This window comes from Heterocephalus glaber, unplaced genomic scaffold, assembly GCF_053883595.1.
Source record: "Heterocephalus glaber isolate CG9 unplaced genomic scaffold, H.glaber_assembly_v1.0 deba00001503, whole genome shotgun sequence".
NCBI classification, from domain to species: domain Eukaryota; kingdom Metazoa; phylum Chordata; class Mammalia; order Rodentia; family Bathyergidae; genus Heterocephalus; species Heterocephalus glaber.
Genome location: NW_028258323.1, coordinates 1,364,446 through 1,390,036, shown reverse-complemented (window position 1 = coordinate 1,390,036; position 25,591 = coordinate 1,364,446). Strand labels below are relative to the sequence as shown.

The following is a 25,591-nucleotide window of genomic DNA, read 5'->3' as shown; positions in this document are numbered from 1 at the left end:
ACTCCACTGTTACGGATATATAATATTGTATTCCAATGTTGCTGGACAGTTAGATCACGTTCAGCATTCTTATATCTCAAACAACATGGTGTCAACTACATGTTTAGTATGTACCTGTATATAAATGTATGTTTTTATTTTCTTTAATTAGTTCCTTTTAATAAACTTAAATATGAAATTTATAGTCCCAAGAGCACACAGTTTTGAGGACTTGGTTAATTTGTGTCAGTCAGACATTAACTCAGAGTCGACTGCTACCCTGTTCACCGCTATCAAGTTTGCCTCTAACTGGAGCTTCTTTTAGTAATATTTCCCCTCCAATGTGTTATGATTGGAAAATCCATGAAAACATAAATTATGTTAGAATTATCTTTTTGTTATTTCTCAGTACTTGGGTTCGAACCTACGGGGTACTCTGTCACCGAGCTACATCCCTAGGCCTTTTTATTTTTATTTGGAGACAAAGTCTAAATTGCCCAAACTGCCTTTGAATCCTCCTCCCTTGGTTCCTGTAGGAGTGGGGATTACCTGCGTGTGTGGTAGCCCTCAAATATGTTGGAATTATCCTAATGAAACTGAAAGGATTTCTGTGCCCAGATTCTGTGGCTTTCATTTTGTGCTCCCAAGAGTTACTCAGTCAGGGACCTTCCCACATATATGCAGGTTCAAAGCGACTGAGATCCGTGGAAGTGCAAACTCCAAGGGTGAGGGCGTTGGCGCTGCTCTGCATCAGAATCTCTTTAGATGAGAGAAGAGAGCGACATGTCCTCCAGGTTACTCTTTTGAATAGTACATTCCTTAAACTTTCTATAAAGTTATTTTATCTTGAAAGCAAAGTAAAAGGAAAATTGGTCTTAGATTTCTTTTTATGCAGGCATTTTAAGTGAAATATTGTGAGGCTATCCTTTTGAGTAAATATTTGGTATAAATCTAATCAGTAAATTGAAGATTAAATAGTGACTGTTTTGATTTAAAATGCATAATGATTCTTAAATGATATTGCATCAGCTAGTTAGTCCTGGCTTTAAGAAGATGTTGTTTCTAATATTAGTCAAATTTGGCTCAGCTCAATAAGGTTATAAGCAAATGTTAACTAAGTAAGTTGATAGTATTAGGGGCCTGCTCCAAAACTTGGGTGGTGGAAGGATGTAATTGAAGGAACCTTGAGTCTCTGTAGCTAGGATAATGATGGAAGCAAAAGGGACTAGTGGCCAGCCAACCTTTTTGGTCACCTGGTGCCTGCAAACCACATTATTAAATATTTAAGCTTCAGTCCCAACCTATGTGTGATCTGATAGTATCACATCTTTGTTATGTAGATTGATGACTTTAAAGATTATTGACTATAACCCATTGTCTAATCTATATTTGCAATCAAGATTCAGTACCTAGGGGCTGGGGATTTAGCTCAGTGGTTTGGCCGCCTGCTGTGCAAGTGCAAGGACCCGAGTTCAATCCCCGGTACCAAAAAAAAAAAAAAAAAAAAAAAAAAAAAAGATTCAGTACCTAAATATACATAAATATTGTTGAAATAAAGTTTTAGTGAAAAATGCTCCTCTTTACTCCAGGTTACACATGGATAGTTTCTATTTTATTGTAATTTGTTGCATTTTATTTAAGAAATATGAGTGTATTGTCCCAAAGTGGTTTTATTGCTCATTAATGTGTCATGAGCTCCAGTTGAAAAAAAATGATTTAGAGGACCCATAAGAACAAACTGCTTCCTCTGATGCTTCCTTGAAATTGAGCCTGTTGCTGGACCCAGCCCAGCCCAGTCACGGTCTAGCCATTATTAATACCTCAATTTCATCATTCATTATTAGTACCTGTTTGTAGTACATGCATTTTACAGTCATCTAAAATCGTACAATCATGGGGAGTGGGCACATGTACATAATACAGCTTGTTTCTTCTTTAAATGCTCTTCCTCTTTCATCCCCCTCCCTTCCTGCTCCTCAGATTCCCCTTTCCCCCTTTTCATTCTTATTGATATTATTAAATTTAGCAAGTATGGCATGTAATGTTTATGGCATATAATGTTTACATTTATTGAGATTATTAGGTTCCTGTATATGGTGTATCTTTATTCTAGTTGTTTTCCCATCCCTTGCCCTTCATCCCTCACCCTTGGTCCCTTGGACATCTTCTATTTGCAAGAGATCACCCCCTTGTCTCTGTCTATCCTTCCTTTATTATCTCATTGTTTGTACTTTGTCTTACTCAAATGAGAGATATCATGCAGTATTTATGCTTGTGTGTTTGGTTTATTTCACTCAACATTATGTTTTGGATCCATTTCCTTACAAATATCTCAAATTTGTCCTTTATAGCTGAGTAGTATTCAATTATATATATAGATACTACATTTTCTTAATTCAATTGTCTGTTGATGTGCATACAAGCTGCTTCCAGGATTTAGCTATTATGAATTGTGCTGGTATGTGGAGAGCGGTGCTAGCCATAGAGGCTCCATGTTAAATCTTACCCTCCATTGTATAGAGCAAGGAGACTATGTTATGAGGAACCGCGTCCTTGCCAAATTAGATGTTTACCTTCAGAAATTGTCCTGGAACATGATGAACGTTTTGTAAACCCGAGAAACAAGAAAGCCCATGAGGGTGGGGAATTTCCAAAGAACTAGAGAACAAGGAAGCAGGTGTCTTTGGATAAGGGTCATGATTAATAACCAAACTCAACTGTGAAAAAAAGGGGAAGAGAATAAAAAAAGCGCGGCGGCAGTCTCTCTGAGAGGCTCCCGACTCTATCTCTGCGTCTTTCTTTTTCTTCATCCTCACTCCCCCATTCAGGTGCTGTTCGACAAGTGACGGCTGGCTCTGCCATGGGTGGCGCCCGAACAGGGACCAGAATACAGGGGGCCATAGTGAAGGACACCGAGGATCGTGAGCTCGGATAAGTAAATTAAGGCCGGTGAATACGCTCGGGAGTAACAAGATGGGTATTGGTAATAACCGAATGCTTTTTGAACATATGCTTAAAAATGTGCTTTGCGCTTGTGGAGCAAAGGTAGGGCATCAACACTTATGTAATTTTTTAGAATTTGTAGAGAAAGTTTGTCCTTGGTTCTCTGAAGAAGGCACAGTAGATTTTGAAGTATGGAATAAGGTGAGAAAGCGACTTCAGGATTATTACGATGGTCATGGACCCACTAATATCCCTATAGATGCTTTTAGTTTATGGGCTTTAATTAGAGATAGTTTGGATCCTCGGTATGAGGGAGAGAGGGTTGAAGGACCCTCCTCAAGTCCTTCCTCAGAGGAGCCTGACAAGGCTGGTGTTCCCGAGGTTGTCCCTCCGCCTCCTATGGAAAGTGAAACTAAGCCATCTGTTCCACCAGTATATGCTGATGCAGAGCCTGCACTAAGGAAGGGTTTTTTTCCGGATGAGGGACCCCTAAACCTGGGAGATGCTGATGATTTGGAAGAAGAGGCTGCTAGGTATAACAATGAGGATTGGCTCCCCCCCTCCCTATTGTAGCCGTGGCCAGGAAAACCAAAAAATCCAGACAGCCAGCGAATGAGGACGTGACCGAAAGGATTACTAGATTGGAAAAGAGATTGGAGTCTCTTTGTCAGCAGTGGCAGACAGGCTTAACGGTGGAAGAGGAAGACCAGAATACTCAGGGCGAGGGAGGAATAGTTCCTAGTATAATTGCTGGTCTTGATCCCCTGCCGGTTGCAGGTCCAAGATTAATGAAAAAAACTGACCCTCTTATAGCCATGATTAAACATCCCCCAGGACCCAGACCTTTGTCTGTCTTACAAGCTACCCTGCAACATGCGGTTGACAGAGGGGAAGATACCCAGGGCTTTCATTTAGCTTGTCCAGTATTTGAGGAAGCTGACGCTCAAGGGAATATGGTCAGAATCCATTGGCCAATATCTTTTAAGCAACTCAAAAAGTTAAAAATGGCATGTGCGCAATATGGCCCTACCGCACCTTTTACTCAGGCTATGTTAGAATCGTTGAGCACAGAGGCGTTGCCTCCCGGAGATTGGAAACAGCTTGCTAAGGCATGCCTATCTGGGGGAGATTACCTCCTTTGGAAAACAGAATTTTCCGAGCAGTGTCAAAGAACAGCTGAATTAAATCAGGCTAATAGAAATGATATTGATTATGACATGCTGGCAGGAGAAAGGCAATATGCGGACCTCGCCAATCAATTATTGTTTCTTGCAGGAGTATATGCACAGGTCAATTACGCTGCCAAGCAGGCATGGCAGAAGCTGCCTTCTACAGATAGGCAGACAGAAGATTTATCCAAAATTAGGCAGGGACCTGATGAGCCTTTTCAAGACTTTGTAGCCAGGTTAATGCAGACTGCCAGTAGATTGCTGGGAGATTCCGATGTGGGATTGTTACTGGTCAAACAACTGGCTTATGAAAATGCCAATACTGCCTGTCAGGCAGCCCTAAGACCATTTAGAAAGAAAGGCACCATTTCAGACTATATTAGAATGTGTGCTGACATTGGGCCTGCTTATACTCAGGGCCTTGCCATGGCAGCAGCTTTGCAAGGAAAAACAGTTAAAGAAGTGTTGTTCCAACAACAAAAGAGAAATCCCAAAGGTAGGGTTCCGGGTCCGCCAGGGAGTTGTTTTAGATGTGGTCAAATAGGCCATCAGGTGCTGCAATGTCCCAGTAAGACTCCGCCAGCCAATTCAAATCCGTTCAGGACCTTTTCAGAGCAACCACAGGCAGCACAGGACTGGACCTCAGTCCCTCCGTCTTCACAGTATTAACCCCAGAAATGGGGATGCAGGCCCTACCTACCGGAGTTTATGGGCCCTTACCATCAGGGATGATGGGATTGCTTTTAGGTCGAAGTAGCGCTACTATGAATGGTATTTTGGTTGTTCCTGGGGTCATAGATGGGGATTTCACTGCAGAAATTAAAATCATGACTCATTCACCTACTGGGATTTCTGTGATAGAAGCAGAACAACGTATAGTGCAGCTGCTGTTGCTCCCTCAAATACTAACAAATAAAGCAACAAAAAGAGAAAAAAGAGGAGATATTGGATTCGACTCTTTAGATGTTTATTGGGTATGGTCTATAGGAGCCCAACGATCTGTGCTCACCCTGACCATCGATGGGAAAAATTTTCAGGGTCTACTGGACACTGGGGCTGACGTCTCAGTTCTAACTACAGACCAATGGCCTATGGCATGGCCTAAACAATCAACAATGACACAATTACAAGGAATAGGTCAAAGCCAAAGCACTGAACAGAGTAGTGATATGTTATTTTGGAAAGATGCTGAGGGTCATCAGGGTAGATTCCAGCCGTATATTGTGCCGGGGCTGCTGGTTAATTTATGGGGCAGAGATGTTATGAAAGAAATGGAGGTGTATTTATATAGTCCTAGTGAACAGGTCACCCACCGAATGTTTGAACAAGGGCTTTTACCTAATCAAGGCTTGGGAACTAAAGGTCAGGGGATACAGGAGCCTTTAATGCTGATCCAACGACCTCCAAAAACAGGCTTAGGGCTTTTTTAAAGGAGGCCACTGGTCAGCCTGTACTCCACGTGGATCCCATTACTTGGAAAAGTGAGGAACCTGTGTGGGTGGATCAGTGGCCTCTCACCGAGGAAAAAATTGAAGCTGCTGAGCAGTTAGTACAGGAACAGCTCGATAGCAGACATGTAGCTCCTTCTAATTCTCCTTGGAACTCTTCTATCTTTGTCATTAATAAAAAATCGGGGAAATGGAGATTATTACAAAATCTTAGAAAAGTCAATCAGACTATGGAAGTAATGGGAGCTTTGCAACCAGGATTGCCTATGCCATCAGCTTTGCCTGGAAATACTTATAAAATCATTGTAGATTTAAAGGATTGTTTTTATACTATTCCACTTGCTCCTGAAGATTGTAAGCGATTTGCTTTTAGCATACCCTCGACAAATTTTAAGGAGCCTATGAAGAGATATCATTGGAAAGTATTGCCTCAGGGTATGGCTAATAGTCCTACTTTGTGTCAGAAATTTGTAGCTCAGGCAGTAAATAAAATTAGGCAAATATATCCCCAAATCTATATTGTTCATTATATGGATGATATACTTTTAGCTCATGGACAAGAAGACTTCTTATTAACAGCCTATGCTCATTTACAACAAGCTTTGAGGGATCAAGGATTAGTGATTGCACCAGAACAGGTTCAGACTGAACCATCATATTCCTATTTAGGACATAAGTTATATCCCAAATCTGTATTACCTCAGAAGGTTCAAATTAGGAAAGACGATTTACACACTTTGAATGATTTTCAGAAATTGTTAGGAGATATTAATTGGCTTAGACCATATTTAAAAATCTCCACTGGAGAATTGAAACCTTTATTCGATATCCTCCAGGGAGATTCTGATCCTACATCTGTTAGAAAATTAACTGAAGAAGGTCGGATGGCCTTGTGTGAGGTAGAACAAGCTATAGAACGACAGCAAGTTCAATATATAGATTATGCTCGAGGATGGGCTGCCTATGTTCTGGTGACAGCACATGCTCCCACTGCCATTTTATGGCAAGAGGGTCCTTTGCTTTGGTTACATTTGCCTGTTTCTCCAGCCAGAGTGTTAACTCCCTATTATGAATCTGTGGCATGCCTAGTTCATATGGCGTGGGAGGAATCTCGAAAATATTTTGGAGCAGAGCCTTCCTTAATTGGAGTCCCGTTTACCAAACAACAGTTAGATTGGCTATTCCAAAATGTGGACATGTGGGCCATTGCTTTTGCACATTACCCTGGATGTATAGATAACCATATCCCCAAGGATAAATTATTGCAATTTGTTAATATTCATGCTTTGGTGTTTCCCAAGATTATGAAACAGGAACCCATAAAAAATGCTCAAGTGGTTTTCACTGATGGGTCTTCCAATGGTATTGCGGCATATGTTATTAGGGAAAGCCACAGATTGTTCATACAGCCCCCGCCTCCTCTCAGATTGTTGAGCTTCGTGCCATCGCTGCGGTATTTGAACTTTTGGCCCATTATTCTTTTAATTTGTATACAGATAGTCATTATATTGTTAAAGCTTTACAGGTGCTTGAAACAGTTGCTTATATTGATGCTGCCAGTAATCAAATACAGGAACTCTTTGCTCAGATACAATGGTGCATACATGCCCGGACCTGTCCTTGTTATGTGGGTCACATTAGGGCTCATTCTGGGCTTCCCGGACCCCTGGCAAAGGGAAATGATCTTGTGGATCAAGCTACATGGCTAGTAGCTTTCAGTCAATTGGAATTAGCTCAGCAGTCTCACACTCTACATCATCAAAATAGCCACAGCTTAAGGAAGCAATTCCATATAACTCGAGAAGCCACTCAACAAATAGTTAAGCAATGTTCTGCCTGTCCTATACATCATTCTGTCCCTCATTATTGGGTAAATCCCCACGGCCTTAAACCTAGTCAGTTATGGCAAATGGATGTTACCCATGTTGCTGAATATGGAAAACAGAAATATATACATGTAAGTATTGATACCTTTTCGGGGTTTATTATGGCCAACGCACAAACTGGAGAAGCTATGAAACATGTGATAGCCCATTGTTTAACATGCTTTGCCACAACTGGGCTCCCTATCGTTCTTAAAACTGATAATGGGACGGGATATACTAGTAAAGCTTTTCAAATCTTTTATAAACAGATGGGTATCGCCCATAAGACAGGTATTCCTTATAACCCACAAGGCCAAGGGATTGTGGAAAGAGCCCATGGTGCTCTAAAAAATCAATTGCAAAAAATAAAAAAGGGGGAGTTATACCCTTTATCCCCACAGAATTATTTACATCATGCTCTCTTCATCCTGAACTTTTTGATTGTGGATGCTTATGATTGACTGCAGCAGAACGGCTGTGGCATCCTAAAACTAAATCATCATATGCTCAAGTGAGGTGGAAAGATCCCCTCACGGGTGTATGGAGTGGCCCGACCTGGTATTAATATGGGGACGAGGGCATGTTTGTGTTTTCCCGCAGGACGCTGAAGGTGCTAAGTGGCTGCCTGAAAGATTGGTCCATTTTGCAGGAAATTCTCCTGCCCCTTAGGATGAGCCTGACAACTGTCCTTCTGATAAATCTAATGATGACACTTAATGAGAAGATTTATTGGACTTATGTACCTGATCCACCTGTTGTACATCCAATGAGCTGAAAAAATGGAGAAGTAATGGTATGGGTGAACAATACCAGGCTGTTGGATGAGCCGGCGGCACCTGACAAGAATGAGGTCCAATTGTTCAACTATATGGGATCAGAAACCGGAATCCCCATATGTTTCTTCAAAATCAACAGAACTGATTGTATAAGACTGAGCGCTAGCACCCTGGCAGGAAGGCAGGTAGATCAATGCAAAGGCGGGATCACTGGAGTCCATCTACATCTACCTGTGGGTATAGAGACCACTGGTGCAGTGCCTCCAACTTTTAATGCTCCAATGGGACTGTTCCATAGAAGAGATGTGTGGTGGATGCCCCTGTGAGATATACTATTACTGGATTTGATACTTATGTTTTGGACTGGTCTGAAAATTCTTGTCATCCCAAAAGAAATGTCACTGCATATGTCATGCGCTCTTAGATATTGCTTGTAGGAAATATTAGTGTTCAGAAAGATTATGATAATTATAATGCAATTTACTTCAATTGTCACATAAGTAATTGTATCACCCGAACAGAAAATCAGATAATGGTTTTGTGAATGTGTTCTTAGATTTGGATATTATAGATCTCCAAAATGCAGAACCCCTAACATTTGATGCAGCCCAGACTGCATAGGATTTTATCGAACAAATTAGAAAAGTTCTGCCATCTACATCTGCATTTGCGCGGTAACTCATTTCCATAGTAATTATTGGAGGAGGGCTGCCTCTTAGATACATGATCCTTCCGGCGCTATTACAGATGTTTATGCATTCTTTAATGAGGATGGCTGGAAGTATTCATGGTCTACAATTACATGCTACAGCGCCTAAACCCCTGGTGTAATTCCCTGCAGAGGCTGGTAGTCAATGACAGGTGAGAGGAATACAGGAAATCACAACCTAAGACAGAGCAAGAGTACTGTGACGCTCTTGACTCCATGATGGGTAAGGGATTTCTTTATATTCCTCACCTAAGACAGGCACAGCCTATCTGCCTGATCAAGGGACCTTGATCATAATATATAAAACGGAGAGATGTGGAGAGCGGTGCTAGCCATAGAGGCTCCATGTTAAATCTTACCCTCCATTGTATAGAGCAAGGAGACTATGTTACGAGGAACCGCATCCTTGCCAAATTAGATGTTTACCTTCAGAAATTGTCCTGGAACATGATGAACGTTTTGTAAACCCGAGAAATAAGAAAGCCCATGAGGGTGGGGAATTTCCAAAGAACTAGAGAACAAGGAAGCAGGTGTCTTTGGATAAGGGTCATGATTAATAACCAAACTCAACTGTGAAAAAAAGGGGAAGAGAATAAAAAAAGCGCGGCGGCAGTCTCTCTGAGAGGCTCCCGACTCTATCTCTGCGTCTTTCGTTTTCTTCATCCTCACTCCCCCATTCAGGTGCTGTTCGACAAGTGACGGCTGGCTCCGTCACTGGTATAAACATTGGCACGCATGTATCACTGTAGTATGATATCTTAAGCTCTCTGGGAAAGATACCTAGAAGGGGGATAGCCAAGTCATATGGAATTTCTTATTTTAGTTCTTGGGAACTCTCCATAATGATTTTCATAATGGTTGTACTAGCTGACTTCCCCACCAACAATGTAGGAGGGTTCCTTTTTCACCACAGTCATGCCAGCAGTTGTTAAGGTTTGATTTCTTGGTGATTGTCCTTTTTTCTGGAGTAAGATGGAATTAATTGTTGTTTTAATTTGCATTTCTCTGATGGCCAGAGATGTTGAACATTTTTAAAATATATTTCTTGACCGTTTGTATTTTTTTCTGTGAAGTGTCTATTCATTTCTCTTGCCCGTTTCTTGATTGGGTCTTTATAGGTGGTTGAAGTTTTTGAGTTATTTTTATAGTCTATATATTAGGCCTCTGTATGAGGAGTAGCTGGAAAAATTTTTTTCCCGTTCTGTAGGTTGTCTTTTCACTCTACTAATTGTTGCTTTTGCTGTACAGAAGCTTTTTAGTCTGATATAATCCCATTTGTTAATGCTTGCTGTTATTTCTTGTACAATTGAAGTTGTGTTTAGAAAATCTTCTCCTACACTTATATCTTCAAGTGTTTTACCTACTTTATCTTCCAGTAGGTTTAATGTTTCTGTTTAGATCTTTGATTCATTTTGATTTTAATTTAGTAGATGGTGACAGATATGGATCCAGTGTCATTCTTCTGCAAATAGATACCCAATTTTCCCAGCACCATTTTGTTGTTGTTTGTATATTCTTTTATTGGTACATTTTAGATGTACGATATAATGATGTTCATCATTGGAAATTTGCACCTTTATATAATCTCTCTTGGTTCTTATTTTTCAACCTTCCCCTGCCCTCCCTTCAACCCCTCCATCCCTCCCTATTTACAAAGACCTTGTTTCCTTTTTTTCATTTTCTCATATTAATTCCATTCCCTTCTTTCCTTTCCCCTACCCCTCTCACTTCCCCTTCCCCTTTGCCCTTTTTTTTCCCTATTTCACATTATCTATTATACCTTTTAGTCCTTATTTAAACTTTCAGTTTCTCACACTAGAGAAACTATTCAGTATTTAAATATGTGTGTCCTATTTATTTCACTTGAGTATCACCTCAATGTGCATCCATTTAGCAATAAATGTCTCTAATTTCTCATTTTTTATGGCTGAGTAGTACTCCATTTTATAAAAAACCACATTTTCTTTATCCAGTCTCCAGTTGATGGGCATTTGGGCTGTTTCCAAGTTTTAGCTATTACAAACTGTGCTGCTATGAACATGGGTGCACATATATCACTGTGGTATGATTCTTTTAATTCTTTGGGGAAGATACCCAGCAGGGGAATAGCGGGGTCAAATGGGACTTGCAGTCCCAGTTCTTTGAGGTATCTCCATACTGATTTCCACAGTGCTTGCACCAGTCTACACTTCCACCAGCAGTGGAGCAGGGTTCCTCTTTCCCTACAGCCCCACCAGCATTAGTTATTGGTTGATTTCATGATAGCAGCCATTCTTTCTGGAGTGAGGTGGAATCTCAGCATTGTTTTCATTTGCATCTCATGAATGACCAGTGATGTTGAACATTTTTTTCATCTGTTTATTTGCAATTTCTACTTCTTTGTGTGAGAAATGTCTTTTCATTTCAGATGCCCACTTTTGGATTGGGTTTTTAAATTTGGGAGGTCTGATTTTTTTAAGTTCTTTATAGATTCAAGATAGTAGACCTTTGTCTGAGGGACCACTGGTGAAAATTTTTTCTCACATTGTGGGTTGTCTCTTCACCCTGCTGGTGGTTTCTCTTGCTGTGCAGAAGCTTTTCAGTGAGAAGAGATCCCATTTGTTGATTCTTTGTGCTGGTTCACGGGCAACTGAGGTTTTGTTCTTAAAGTCTTTTCCTACACCAATGTCTTGAAGAGTTCTACCTAACCTCTGTTCCAGCTGGTTCAGTGTTTCTGTTTTTATATTTAGATCTTTAATCCATTTTGATTTTAGTTTAGTGCATGGTGAGAGATATAGGTCTAGTTTTAGTCTTTGACAAGTTGAAACCCAATTTCTCCAGCACCATTTATTAAAGAGGCTATCTTTCTTCCAGTGAGGGTGTTTGGCTCCTTTGTCAAAGGTGAGGTGGCTGAGTGTGTCCGGAATTGTTTCTGCATCTTCTAATCTGTTCCACTGGTCCTCAGGTCTGTTTCTTTGCCAGTACCATGCAGTTTTTCTCACAGTAGTTTTGTAGTATGGTTTCAAGTTGGGGGTTGTAATACCCCCTGCCATGTCTCTGTTACCTAGAATTGCTTTTGCTATTCTGGGTCTCTTCTTGTTCCAAATGAATTTTTGGATTGTTTTCTCAAGGTCCGTGAAGTATGCTGCTGCGATTTCAATTGGCATTGCATCGAATCTATGTAGCAGTTTTGGAAGTATGGCTGTTTTCACTATGTTGATCCTTCCTACCCAGGAACAAGAGATGTCTTTCCATTTTCTGATATCCTTTTCAATGTCTTTTTTCAAAGTGCTATGGTTTTCAGAGAAGAGGTCTTTGATTTCTTTTGTTAGATTGATTTCTAAGTATTTCAGTTTTTTGGATACTATTGTGAAAGGAATTGTTTGCCCTATTTCCTCACTCAGTGAGTGAGGAAAGCTATTGATTTTTGTGTGTTGACCTTGTATCCAGCAACTTTACTGAATTTGGTTATTAAATCTAGAAGACTTTTGGTGAAGTTCTTGGGGTCTTTGATATAGTGTATCATGTCATCTGCAAATAATGACAATTTGACTTCTTCATTTCCTATCTTTATTCCTTGTATTTCTTTCTCTTGTCTAATTGCCGTGGCTAATGTTTCCAAAACTATATTGAACAGGAGTGGTGATAGTGGACATCCTTGTCTGTTCCTGATTTTAGTGTGAAGGACTTCAGTTTTTCACCATTTAGTATGATATTGGCTGTTGATTTTTCATAGATGCCTTTTATCAGATTGAGGTAGAGACTCTCTATCCAGATTTTTTTTAGCATTTTTATCAAATGGGACAGCACCATTTTTGAATAGGCTGTCTTCCAATATGTGCTCTTTTGCCTCTTTGACAAAGATCAAATAACTGAATGTGTCTGGGGATGTTTCCTATTCACTATTCTGTTCCATTGATCCTACATTGTTTCACATGCCTTTTTTTTTTCTTCTTAAATCACTGTTGCTTCTTTGCTCTTGTTGCTCAAAATTGCTTTTGCTATTCTGAGTCTCTTCTGGTTCCTATGAATTTTAGGATTGTTTTCTCTAGTTCTGTAAAGTATGCTGTTGGCATTTGGGGAGTTCATTGAATCTATAAAACAGTTCAGGGAGTATGGCCATTTTGACAATACTTGTTCTGCCTATCCAGGAGCAGGAGGAAATCTGGACATCTTTCCATTTTCTGACATCCTCCTTAATCTACTTTTTCAGAGTACTGTAGTTTTCTTTGTAGAGTTCCTTCACTTCCTTGTTTAGGTTAATACCTCAGTATTTCATTTTTTCTGAAGCTACTATGAATGTTATTATTTTAATAATTTCCTTCTCATTGAGTTCATTATTGGTGTACAAAAATGCTAATGATTTTTGTATGTTGATCTTGTATCCTGCTACATTGCTGAAGTTGTTTAATTCTAAGAGTTTTTTGGTGGAGTTCTTTGGATTTTATAACATAAAGTATGTCATCTGCAAATAATAATAATTTGAGTTTTTTCTTTCCTATATGTGGTCCTTTCATTTTTTTCTCTTGCCTGATTGCTCTGGTTAATGTTTTACATATTATGTTGAATTGAAGTGGTTGTAGTGGTGATCCGTGTCTTGTTTCTGATTTTATGGGGAATGCTTTTATTTTTCCTCTATTTAATATGCTGCTGGCTCTTGGTTTGTCATAAATAGCTTTTTATCAAATTCAGGTATGGTCTTTCTATATCTGTATTCTTCATGTTTTTTATCTTGAAGTTGGTTTTGTTGAAAGCCTTTTCTTCATATGTTAATATGATCACGTGATTTTTGACTTTACTTCTGTTTACTTCATATATTCCATTTATTGACTTAGGTATATTGAACTGTTCTTGCATCTCTGGGATGAAATCTACTTGATCAGGATGTATAATCATTTTGAAGATGTGCTGTATTGTATTTGCTAATAAGTTCTAAGTTTATTTATGAGAATTGCCTAAGTTTTTTTTTTTAGTTGGAATTATATCTAGTTTTGGAATCAGGTTGATACTGGCTTTCATAAGTGAATTTGGGAGCACTTCATCTCTTTCAATTCCTTTGAAGAGCTTAAGGAGTATTGGTGATATATCATCCTTAAAGGATTTGTAGAATTCAGTAGTGAATCCATCAGGTCCTAGGCTTTTTTTAGTTGGTTGATTATTTATGATTGTGTCAATTTCATTGCTTGTTATAGGGTTGTTAAGCATATTTATATCTTCTAGAGTTAGCTTTGGTAATTTGTATGAGTCTAGTAATCTGTCCTTTTCTTCCAAATTTGCTAATTTGTTGGAATACAATTTTTCAAAGTAGTTAATATCTTCTGGATTTTGACGTCTGTTGTGATGTCACTTTTGTTTTTTTTTGGTACTGGGGATCGAACTTGGGACTTCCCGCTTGCAAGGCAGGCAGTGGAACCACTGAGCTAAATCCCCTACCCACAGTCACTTTTTATTTTTAATTTCATTGATGTGAATCTTTTCTCTCTTTCTCTTGGTAAGTCTGGCTAAGGGCCTATTTTATTTATTCTCTCAAAGTACTAACTCTTTGAGTCATGAATTTTTTTGTACTGTATTTTAGTATAAATTTCATTGATTTCTACTCTTTTCTTTAGAATTTCCCTCCTGAATTTTGACTTGGACCTGGATTGTGGTTGTTTCTCAAGTATCTTAAGGTTCTTCATAAGGAACTTATTTGAGCTTTCTCTGTTTTCCTAATGTGAGCATTGTTTGTGATGAACTTTCTTCTTAGAATTGCTTTCATAGTATCCCAGAGGTTTTGATGAGTTGCACAGTCATTGTCATTAACTTCCACACATTTAAAAAATTTCTTGTTTAATTTTTTCTGTGACCCATTGGTTGTTTGGGAGTGTGCTGTTAATTTTCCAGGAGTTTCTGCCTTTTCTGTGATTTCTTCTGTCATTGATTTCTATTTTCATTGCACAGTGGTTTGATAGTATGGATAGAATAATTTCACTTGTTTTATATTTACTTAAACAGGCTTTGTACACTAGTATATGATCTGCTTTGGAAAAAGTACCATGTGCTGCAGAAAAGAATATGCCCTGTGTTGTAGAGGGGTGGAATACTCTGTAGTAAGTTCATATGATCAAGAGTGTGGTTCAGCTCCTTATTGATTTTTTGTTTAGTTGATCTGTCTCTTTGTGAAAGTGGGGTTTAAGATCCCCTACTGTGATTGTGTGTCTATTTGCTGAAAATATTTATCAATGTTATCTCTTCTTGCTGGCATGTTCCCTTAACTAGCATGTAGTGACCTTCTTTGTCTATTCTAATCAGTTTTGACTTGAGGTTTACCATGTCTGAGATTAAAATTGCAACCTCTGCTTGTTTTTGGGGTCCTGGTACATGAAATATTATTTTCTAGCCTTCAATTTTTAGTATATGAATATCTTTTAGGATTAGATGAGTTTCTTGAATGCAGCAGACTGTTGGATTCTGGTTTTTGATCTAGTCTGCCAGTCTGTAATTTTTAATTGGAGACTTTAGATCATTAATGTTGAGAGATATTATGGAGATGTATTGATTATTTACTACCATTGCCTTCTTTCTTTGTTGGTGACACCTTTGTTTTTCTTTTCTTGTAATTTTTTGTTGTTGTTTACACATTGACCCTAGTTGGAATTTTTATTTCATCTGGGATTTTAGCTCTGTTGGTTTTATTGTTTCTGTGAAGAATATTTGTGAGTATTTTCTGTGCAGGGGCCATGCTAATCTTCTCTGTATCATTCCAATTTTAGTATATGTGCTGTTGAAGTGACCACTGTGAGTATTTTCTGATTTAGCACTCATATGTCTTTTGAGCTGGTGGTTTTCATGAAAAGATTTTATTTCTAGATTTATTTTGAAGGATAGCTTTGCTGGATATATAAATCTGGGTTGGAAGTAATTTGATCTTAGAGCTCAAAATACTTCACCCCAAGCTCTTCTGGCCTTTAAAATTTGTGTTGAAAAGTCTGTTGTAATTCTAATTGGTTGAACTTTACGTATGATTTTTTTTTTTTTTTGTGAGTTCTTTAAAAATTCCCTTTTTTTCTTTTTTTGGGGCTGGGTACAGTGGGTTGAGATTTAGTACAGGGAAGAGAGCTTGTGGTGTATATGAAGATTTTTATGAAATGTTGCCTCCCCGTGAAATTTTTTCAGCTTTGTATATCCAGTGATATTATTTACCACTTCTGTAACTTAGTTTATATGATTTGGTGCCTGTCTCTATGTTTTGCTGAAAGAATTATTTCTGGTTATAACAACATAAACTTTTCAGAAATGTCCTCTAGGCTTAGCTAGCTATTGGGCCTTGAGTCTGTGTCAGGATCTTACCACCTCCATTTATTAGGGAGAAAAGGTTTAGCCTGTTGGCCTATTACCCAGTTCTTGATAATGGACTGTAGTATTGTTTATGACCACCAGACAATCTGGATATGGCATAACAGAACACCAATTGATCACAATAAGAATGCCCATTGGTTAAAGTATTATAGTCAATAATAACAATAGAATCAAGTACAAACTGGGTGATGACAGACTCTAGTAACTTACACTGTACCACCTTTAACCACAGGAACAAGATCTATCATTATAGAACAAACTCTAAAACAAACTGGATATTTATATACAGTAAATATGTACCCAATAGAGCAATTTTACCTCCATTCAAAATAGAACAGTATTCAGCCATAGTAAGATATATTTAACTACCGCCAAATAGATAAGAGTAAATGGTGTGGGTATGGAAGAATGAATAAAAAGACATAGGCAATGAAAAATTAAACAATGGAAAATGGGAAGAAGGTGGTAAGATTGAGTAAAAGGTCCTATTAAGGAGTAAAGGAAAATTAATAGTATTAGACAAGAGTGACAGAGAAAACCAACTAGGATAAGGATGAATAATAGGGAATAGAGATTAAACTGGAGGAAAAGAAAATAAGAAATAGGAAACAGGTTGAAAGAGAGATAAGAAGAAGAAGATGAGGAAGAAGAAAGAGAGAAGAGGCCCTATTCAAACAAATAAAACAAAAGCATATTTTAAAAAAGGAAAACAACCCTGAGATTCCACCTCACCCCACAAAGAATGTCTGCTATCAAGAAATCAACCAATAACAAATGCTGGCGGGGGTGTGGAGAGAAAGGAACCCTTCTGCATTGTTGGTGGGAGTGCAGACTGGTGCAACCACTGTGGAAATCAGTATGGAGATACCTCAATGAACTAGGACTACAGATCCCATTTGACCCAGCTATTTCCCTACTGGGAATCTTCCCCAAAGAATTAAAAGAATCATACCACAGCAATATATGTGCACCTATGTTTATAGCAGCACAGTTTGTAATAGCTAAAGCTTGGAAACAGCCCAAGTGCCCAATGACTGGAAGCTGGATAAAGAAGATGTGGTTTTTTTATATAATGGAGTACTACTCAGCCATAAAGAATGATAAGCTAGAGACATTTATAGCTAAATGGATGTATATTGAGGCCATACCCTTAAGTGAAACAAATAGGACACACATGTGTAAATACTGAATAGTTTCTCTAGTGTGAGAAATTAAAAGTGTAAATAAGGATGAAAATGATAAAAATGAATAATTGATAATTTGAAATAGGAAAAGGTCCAAGGGTTTGTGGATGGTGGAAGGGAAAGGGGAAAGGGAAGAAGGGAAAGGAAAAATTATGAGAAAAAAAATGGTATCAAACTCTGTGTAAATAGGGAAGGGTGGAGGGGGTGAAGGGTGCACAGGTAATGGGAGAAAAAATAAAAACTAAGATACATCATGTTCTGGTACAAACACCCAATGATAAATGTAAATGTAGTTTATATCTAAAATGTGCCAATAAATATATATATATTAAAAAAAAGGGGGAACAAGAAAATGGGTGATACAACTCCAAACTCCACCAATAAAAAAAAAAATAAAAAAAAATCCAGGAGAAAAGAAAAAAAATAGATTAAGTGAAGGGAGAAGAGGGAAAACAAGAAAGAATAGAAAACAAAAAGAAAGAAATTCCTACATATTTACAGAAGAGTGTTTTCTTTCAGAACTTGCAGCTTTTAAAATTGTAAGTCACATTTCTCTTTGCTCCTCTTTACAGTCTGTGGGTTTGTTTGGAGATTTCTCAGTTCAGTGAGGCCTCTGTCTAAAAATCCAGTTGTAACTCTTCAAGATTTGGGCAGCAGCCCATGAAAAGTGTGGAGCATTGGATTCTGAGGCTCCCATAATGGATTCCTGCTATTTGGGAACCAACACTGGGCACCTGATGTATATTTTGTGAGACCAGCTCCAGACACCAGGTAAAGGCTTGTCCTGCTTTGGGGCACCCAGTAGAAACCTAGGTGTTCCCAGGACTGATGTGAAGAGATTCTGGCAGGCCCAGTGAGGGTGCAGGGTGCTGATTGGTGTCTCATAGGCGTCTGGAGCACTGAGCAAAACAGGCAGACCCATAATTCTTGCTGCTAACCAGGCAGAGGATTGGCCTAATGTGCCAGGCAGGAACTGTGCCTGGGACTGGCAAAATTCATGGTGGAGACTCTGATGCACCTAGAGTAGGAGCAGTGCACCTGGCACTCCCATAGTCCAAGTGCACCAGATGCAGATTCATGCAGGATTAGAACTCCTTGAGGAAACCCAGGCTGCCTAGGACTGGTGCTAGATGTTAGACAGAATCTGTGGTAGGTCTAAGATTTTTGCAAGACAGTGAGAGCTGGTTGTAGACTCAAGCAAGCCAGGGGTGCTGGATATCGACTCAAACTGGGTATGGAGTGTTAGCTCTGTGTGCTGGATGAATGTTGCAGTTGGCTTGGGTTTATTCCAGCTCCTGGTGGTGACTCAGATGTGCCTGGGGCTCAATATTGATGACTCCTGACACAAAAAGCATTTGGTTGGTTGTCCTCTTGAAGTCTGGGATTATGCAGGTGGGGAGGGAGCCTCTCCTACCCCTGATCTCTCTTACCCCTGATCTCTCCTCCCCAGTGTGTACCCATGAAAATGGTGCTGTGCTGCAGCCTCCTCAGTGTTTGGAAAGGGGGTAATTGGACAAGGGATCCCATATCCCCCAGCCTATCTTGGAGGCTAAACTCTGCTACCCTCCTTAGAACCCTCTAGATATTTGGGAAGTTCTCAAAATGGGTGTTCCCAAGGTGGGCAAGGCAGGAGGTCCTGTGGGCTGGCCCTGGCAAGCCATTCCCCTCTGTTTAACTCTTATGCATATGTTTGTTTGATCTACAAGTCTTTTTCAAATTGATTTTTGTATCAGGGTGTATGTCTCCCTCCTTCTTCCAATTATGTGTGTTTTTAGTTGATATTCTCTGAATCTCTCAGACATGACTCCTCTATTCAGCCATGTTTGATCTCTCTCTGGTTAATGTTTTGAGTACTGTGTTGAATGGGTATGGTGGCAATGATCATCATTGTCTTGTTCCTGATTTTAGTGGGAAGGCTTTCAGCTTTTCCCCATTTCATATGATATTGGCAGTAGGTTGGTCATAAATGCTTTTTATCATGTTGCAAGAAGGTCTTTCAGTACCTCTTGTCTTTAGGGTTTTAAACATGAATGGAAGTTGGATCTTGTCAAAGGCCTTTTCTGCATCTATTGAGATGATCATGTGACTTTTTACACTTGCTTCTATGTATGTGATGAATTACGTTTATTGATTTGTGTAGTTCAAACCATCCTTGCACCCCCGGGAAGAAGCTTACTGGGTCATGGTGTATGATTTTTTTGGTGTTTTGTCACATTCTATTTGCTGTATCTTGTTAAGGAGTTTTGTATTTATGTTCATCAGGGAAATTGGCTGATAGTACTTTGTTTTTGGTTGGATCCTTGTCTGGTTTTGGGATCAGGATAATATTACCCTTGGAGAATAATTTTGGAAGTACTCCTTTCCTTTTTAATTTCATTTAAGTTTGAGGATTATTGGCGTTAGAGCTTCTCTGAAATTATTGTAGGATTTGACTGTGAATCCATCAGCTCCTTGGCTTTTCTTACTTGGTAGTCTTTTAAAATTACTGATTTAGTCTCATTTCCTGTCATTGGATTGTTCAAGCTTTTTATGGCATATTTCATATGTCTCTAGGAATCTCTCCATTTATTCTGAATGCTCTAATATTTTGGTATATATGCTTGTAAAGTAGTTGGTAATAATTTTCTGGATTTTGGTAGTGTATATTGTGAGTTCAGGTTTTACCTTTCTAATTGCATTAGTTTATGTCTTTTCTTTCCTTTTTATAGTAAGGTTGATTAAGGATTTTTCTATTTTATTTATTCACTGATTTTTTTTTTTTTTTAGTCACAGTACTTCACAATCCAACTTTTAATCTTTCCTTCCCCTCTCTGTTTCTCTTGGTTCTATTCCCATATACCAAAAATCTATCTCAGTTGTTCCTATTGTTTATCTTTTAGTTTGCACTTTATTTATATATTAGGATCCTCATATAACAGAAACCATACAATATTTGTACTTGTGGATCCGATTTAATTCAGTTAACATTATGGTCTGAAAACATATCCATTTTCCTGCCCATAACTCAAATTTATCCTTCTTTGTGATAGAGTAGTACTCCATTGTGTATAAATGCCACATTTTCTTTATCCATTCATCTGCAGGTGAATATTTAGGCTGCTTCTAAGGTTTAGCTCATATGAATTTTGCTGCTATAATCATGAATATGAATATGGAAAGTCAGTTTTCTCAGCACTGTTTGTTAAAGAGACTATCTTCCCTATAGCAAAAATATTTGGCCCCTTTGTCAAAGATAAGATGGCTGAGTGTTCTTGGAGTTGTTTCTGCATTTTCTATTCTGTTCCATCAATCTATAGGTGATTTTTTTCTCTAAGACCATGCTGTTTTTACCATTATAGCTTGGTAACTTGAAGTCCAGGATTGTGACGCCCCCTGCCAGAATTGCTTTTACTATTCTAGGTCTCTTATGGTTCTGTACAAATTTTTGGATTGCTTTCTCTAGTTCTGTGGGGAATGCTATGGGTATTTTGATTGGGTTTGTTTTAAGAATGTATAACATTTTTGGAAATATAGCCATTTTGATTATTTGGTCCTGCCTATCCAGAAAGAGGGGATATCTTTCCATTTTCTAATATCCTCTTTGATTTCCTATTTCAGAGTACTGTGGTTTTTCATTGTACAGGTCTCTTTCTTCCTTGGTTAGGTTGATTGTTAAGTATTTCATTTTACTTGATGCTATTATGAAAGATGTTGTTTCCCTAATTTCTCTGACATTAAGTTTATGATTGGTCTATAGAAATACTATTGATTTTTGAGTGTTGATTTTGTATTCTGTTATGCTACTGAATTTGGTTATTAATTCTAGGAGTCTATTGGTGGAACCTTTGGGGTCTTCTATGTAGAGGATCATGTCATCTGCAAATAAGGATAATTTAAATTTTTGCTTTCCTCTTCATATCCCTTTTATTTCTTTCTCTTGCGTGATTGCTCTGGCTATTGTTTCAAGAACTATATTGAACAGGAATGGTGATAGCATGTGGGGGGCCTTGTCCCCCCCCCCGCTAGTACTCTTGAGTGCCTTTTACAGGCATGTCTAAGCCTGCTGCAAGTCTACCCGGCAACAAGGAAGTAGCCCCAGTACCCTCCCCTTGCTCCCTCCCTCTAGCCCTACGGTATATATGTTGTAACAGCTTCTGCAATAAACGAGACTTGATCAGAAACCTGTCTTGTCTCCATCTCTCGTGTCCCCTGTCCTTTGTCATTCTCACCCCCCCTCTAGGGTCTCCCTTGACTTACCCGCCGGCCGGGACAAGTGGCGCCCAACGTGGGGCCAGAGAACGGGGGGATCCAGTGAAGAACGCTGCTCGGGGGCCCAATAAAATAAAATAGAAAAAAGAGGATTGCATCTGACGTGAACCTGCCGTCTTTCCTGCACCTCGGTGAGTTGAGCAGCGATTATGGGACAGGGCATTAGCTAGCATGAGTTATTTGTACAAGGTCTTAAAGAAACTTTACAGGCACGAGGGGTAAAGGTTACAGTCAAACAGTTGTTAAAATTTTTTGATTATATTAGAGATCTCTGCCCTTGGTTTCCCACGGAGGGTACCATTGACGAGAAGAGATGAAAAAGAGTAGGGGCGGCCCTTAAGGATTATTATGCTACTTGCGGACCAGGAAAGGTCCCGATCACTACATTTTCTTATTGGAATCATATTAATGACATTATCTCTCAGAAAACCAAAGATCCGGTGGTGGCTCAAGCCATCCAGGTTGGTGAGATAGCTCTCCGATCGGAGGAAGGGTCAATCACTCTCCCTCGGAGTGAGGAGTTTGTAAATACCCTGCGGGACGCCAAGATGGCGCCGAGGCCCAAGCCCCTGTGGGACGGGACTTCCTCAAAAAATGAGGAAAAAGACTTGATGTCTTTTGATAGCGACAATGACTCAGACAAGAAAAAACAAAATGTTATTGATGAGGGTTTACAGGCGGGCTCTGCCTCTTCCAAGCCTTTTAAAGAAAAGCTTCGGCGCTCCTCAGCTTCCGCCCCCGCTCTTTCAGCCCCTGCCTCTGACCCCGCCCCGCCTGTTAAGGAGGAACCGGCCTTGTACCCTTCCCTCCGCCGCCTCAGACACCCCCCCTTGCCACAGAACGAACCGGGGAAGGCTGACTGGGCCAATCTTGAGGAGGAGGCAACCAGATATCATAATCCTGCCTGGCCGCCCGTAGTCCAAGGTCCTCCTCCTTATGTTCCAGTATCCAACACTCCCAATGCGCCCGCTTTGGCATGCCCTGCTGTTGATCCCCACAAGGAACTCCGGGACAAGATAAAATTTCTAAAAGAACAAATAAGATTAGAAAAGGAACATCAAGAACTTATTGCCCAGCTCAAAGGCTTAAGAACAGGCAAAGCCCATGAAAATGTCCGTAGAGAAGACAAACTTAAGCCACGACCCCCCGTTAGAGGGGCGGCCCCTAGGGTGCCATCCGGGTTGGGAGTATCCCTGAAACTTAAAAATGCAGAAGCCTTTCCCGTAACTAAAACTACTGACGCACAGGGACAGGCGTGGAGACACCACAGTGGTTTCGATTTTAAGGTCATTAAAAAATTTAAAACGGCCGCAGCTCAATAAGGGGCCACTGCACCTTACACAATGGCCATTTTAGAATCAGTGGCAGAAAATTGGCTCACCCCAATCGATTGGCTTATGCAGACTACCGGCTCCTGGCCAGTTGCTCTCGCTTCTTATACAGGCTTAATAGACAATCACTATCCTCCAAACAAACTTATTGACTTTGCCAATAGACATGAGTTCATTTTCCCAAAAGTCACTTCCTGTTCTCCTCTAACAGAAGCCCTATTAGTCTTTACAGATGGTTCTTCTACCGGGATAGCTGCCTATGTGTGGGACAATGACATTGTCCACTTCCAAACCAGCTGTTCTTCAGCCCAAATAACCGAGCTACATACAGTCATAGCAGTCTTTTCTGCATTCCCTGAACAAGCCTTTAATCTCTTTATTGACAGTGCCTACATTGCCCAATCTGTTCCCCTATTGGAGACATGTGGATTGATAAAACACGCTTCTCAAACTGGTGGTCTTTTTATTCAATTAAGAGATCTAATCAGAAAAAGATCCCAGCCTTTTTTATTGGGCACCTTCGTGCCCGCTCTAACCTACCTGGCCCACTTACAGAAGGCAACCGCTTAGCAGATCTGGCCACAAGACCTCAGGCCTTTGCCTACTCACTAAGTATTGATGCCTCCATTCAGATTGATCAGGCACAGAAGGCGCACCAGTTACATCACCTTAGTGCCCACACGCTTCGCCTCATGTATAAACTTACTAGAGAACAAGCTAGACAAATTGTTCAAACCTGCCCTACGTGCACCCTCCATCTTCCCACACCTCATCTGGGAGTTAATCCTCGTGGCTTAATTCCAAATGCCCTATGGCAAATGGACGTCACACATTACCCTGAATTTGGAAATCTTAAATATATACATGTCAACATTAATACATATAGTGGATTTGTATTTGCCACCCTACAATCTGGGGAGGCTACTAAACATGTAATTGCCCACCTTCTAGTTGCCTTCTCAGTACTTGGATGTCCACAGCAAATTAAGACAGACAATGGTCCAGGCTATACCAGTTCTGGCTTCTCAAAGTTTTACAAACAATTAAAAATAACACACATAACGAGAATCCCATATAATCCACAGGGACAAGACATTATAAAAAGAGCCAACCTCACACTCAAAATTACATTAGATAAAATAAAAAGAGGGGAATGGTACCCTATCAAGGGGTCACCTAGAAACCTGATATCACATGCACTATTTATTCTTAACTTCTTAAATTTGGATGCCAAAGGTTTATCTGCAGCCAACCGTTTCTGGCAACCAGAGACGCAAAAACAATTTGCCTCTGTGATGTGGAGAGACCCCCTGGACCACTCATGGCATGGGCCTGACCCCGTACTCATCTGGGGCAGAGGGTCAGTGTGTGTTTACTCCAAGGAAATGAAGTCAGCCAGGTGGCTTCCAGAACGCTTAGTAAAACAAGTTGATAAGCGTGTTGATGATGCCAATGATCCAACATTGTCCAATTTCAACCAGTTAATAATGGTGTCTACAATTACAATCTAATAATCATCAAGAGTATAGTATAATTCAATTTGGCTAGTTATATTTGGGTGCACCCTAATTTATACACTGTATCATATGTTTGTCTATTGTCTGTTGTTTGTGTTCGTACAGTTGAGCTCAATGTTTCCCTTCCTCTTCAAAGGATATTCGCCTATTGTTAAATTGACCTATAGATAAATATTATTAAACTAAAGACATGCTTTTCTTCCCAGGTTGTTAATTGATCAAAGTACCACTGAAATTTATTTTATGAAAGTGACGTGCATTGTCACCCACACGCAACAATCAAATTGCAATTAACAGTTATAAAATAAAAAGATATATATTCTTAATTGTTTGTCAAAATGATTATAGATGGGAACTCCCTTTGATGAATATAGAAGTGGCCACCCAGAAAATGATTATTCTGGTCTTAATTCATTAAAGGGACCCCCTAGTAAATTTTATATTATATAATCTTATGGGAGACATATCACAATGAATATTATCTAAATATGTTATAAATTGAGTGTATTGGTTGTCCTTGATATTTAAGCACTGAATATGTTGTTACAAAATGTTTACATTGGTTAAGTTCTGAAAATGTTATTGTAATATGCCCACATTGGTTATCTTCAAAAGCTTAATCAGGTTAGCCTAACTCTCTTATCTACAGCCCAGCCTTGTTTACATTGCAGGACGAAATTTTGCTTACAGGTTAAAAAGATGACATCCCTGAATCTGTTGCATAGTCTGTTGCTGTTCCTGGCATTGACAACAAAAAGTGGATTTCAACCAGTTAACAAACAACAATTGCTCATTGCCCTGTATGGTAACCCCTGTGACTGTGCTGGGGGTTCTGGCAGGGCTGCACCCACAAGTTACACTCGTAGTACTGATTGCAGTGACAAGATTGCCTACTTAGTTTATGAGGCTGCATTAGTGGGAGGATATAACCAAAAATGGAAATGTGTCACTAAGCCCAAAATCATACCCACTGTCAATGGCAAACCAGGGCCATGGCCTGCCGGTTGTGTCATGGCTGCAGAGATGCATTCTACCTGTTACACTGAAGCCCAACAATGTACATATTCTGACGGAAAAATATATTTGACTGCTGTTCTACAAAGAA

The 25,591-nt window shown here is 39.5% G+C and overlaps 2 protein-coding genes and 1 pseudogene across 2 annotated transcripts in view; 2 read left to right on the top strand and 1 right to left on the bottom strand.

The window, feature by feature from the left end:
- LOC106008219 (uncharacterized) overlaps positions 1–23,396 on the top strand; it is a 130,449-nt gene extending 107,053 nt beyond the window's left edge. The window contains exons 6-7 of the mRNA XM_087185894.1: positions 2,808–2,962; positions 8,005–23,396. Coding sequence (XP_087042020.1) covers positions 22,187–22,960 — 774 coding nt within the window. The 5' untranslated portion in view covers positions 2,808–2,962; positions 8,005–22,186 and the 3' untranslated portion in view covers positions 22,961–23,396. The remainder of the gene's footprint in view (positions 1–2,807; positions 2,963–8,004) is intronic.
- On the top strand, positions 3,738–24,483 carry LOC110343913 (uncharacterized). Its single transcript, XM_087185938.1, is given in 5 exon segments — positions 3,738–4,587; positions 4,665–5,516; positions 5,519–6,922; positions 6,925–7,853; positions 23,356–24,483. Coding segments are annotated over 5 exon segments (5,160 nt in total). The 3' UTR covers positions 24,481–24,483.
- LOC147825468 (U6 spliceosomal RNA) lies at positions 15,554–15,644 on the bottom strand (annotated as a pseudogene).
- Positions 24,484–25,591: the final 1,108 nt, after the last annotated feature.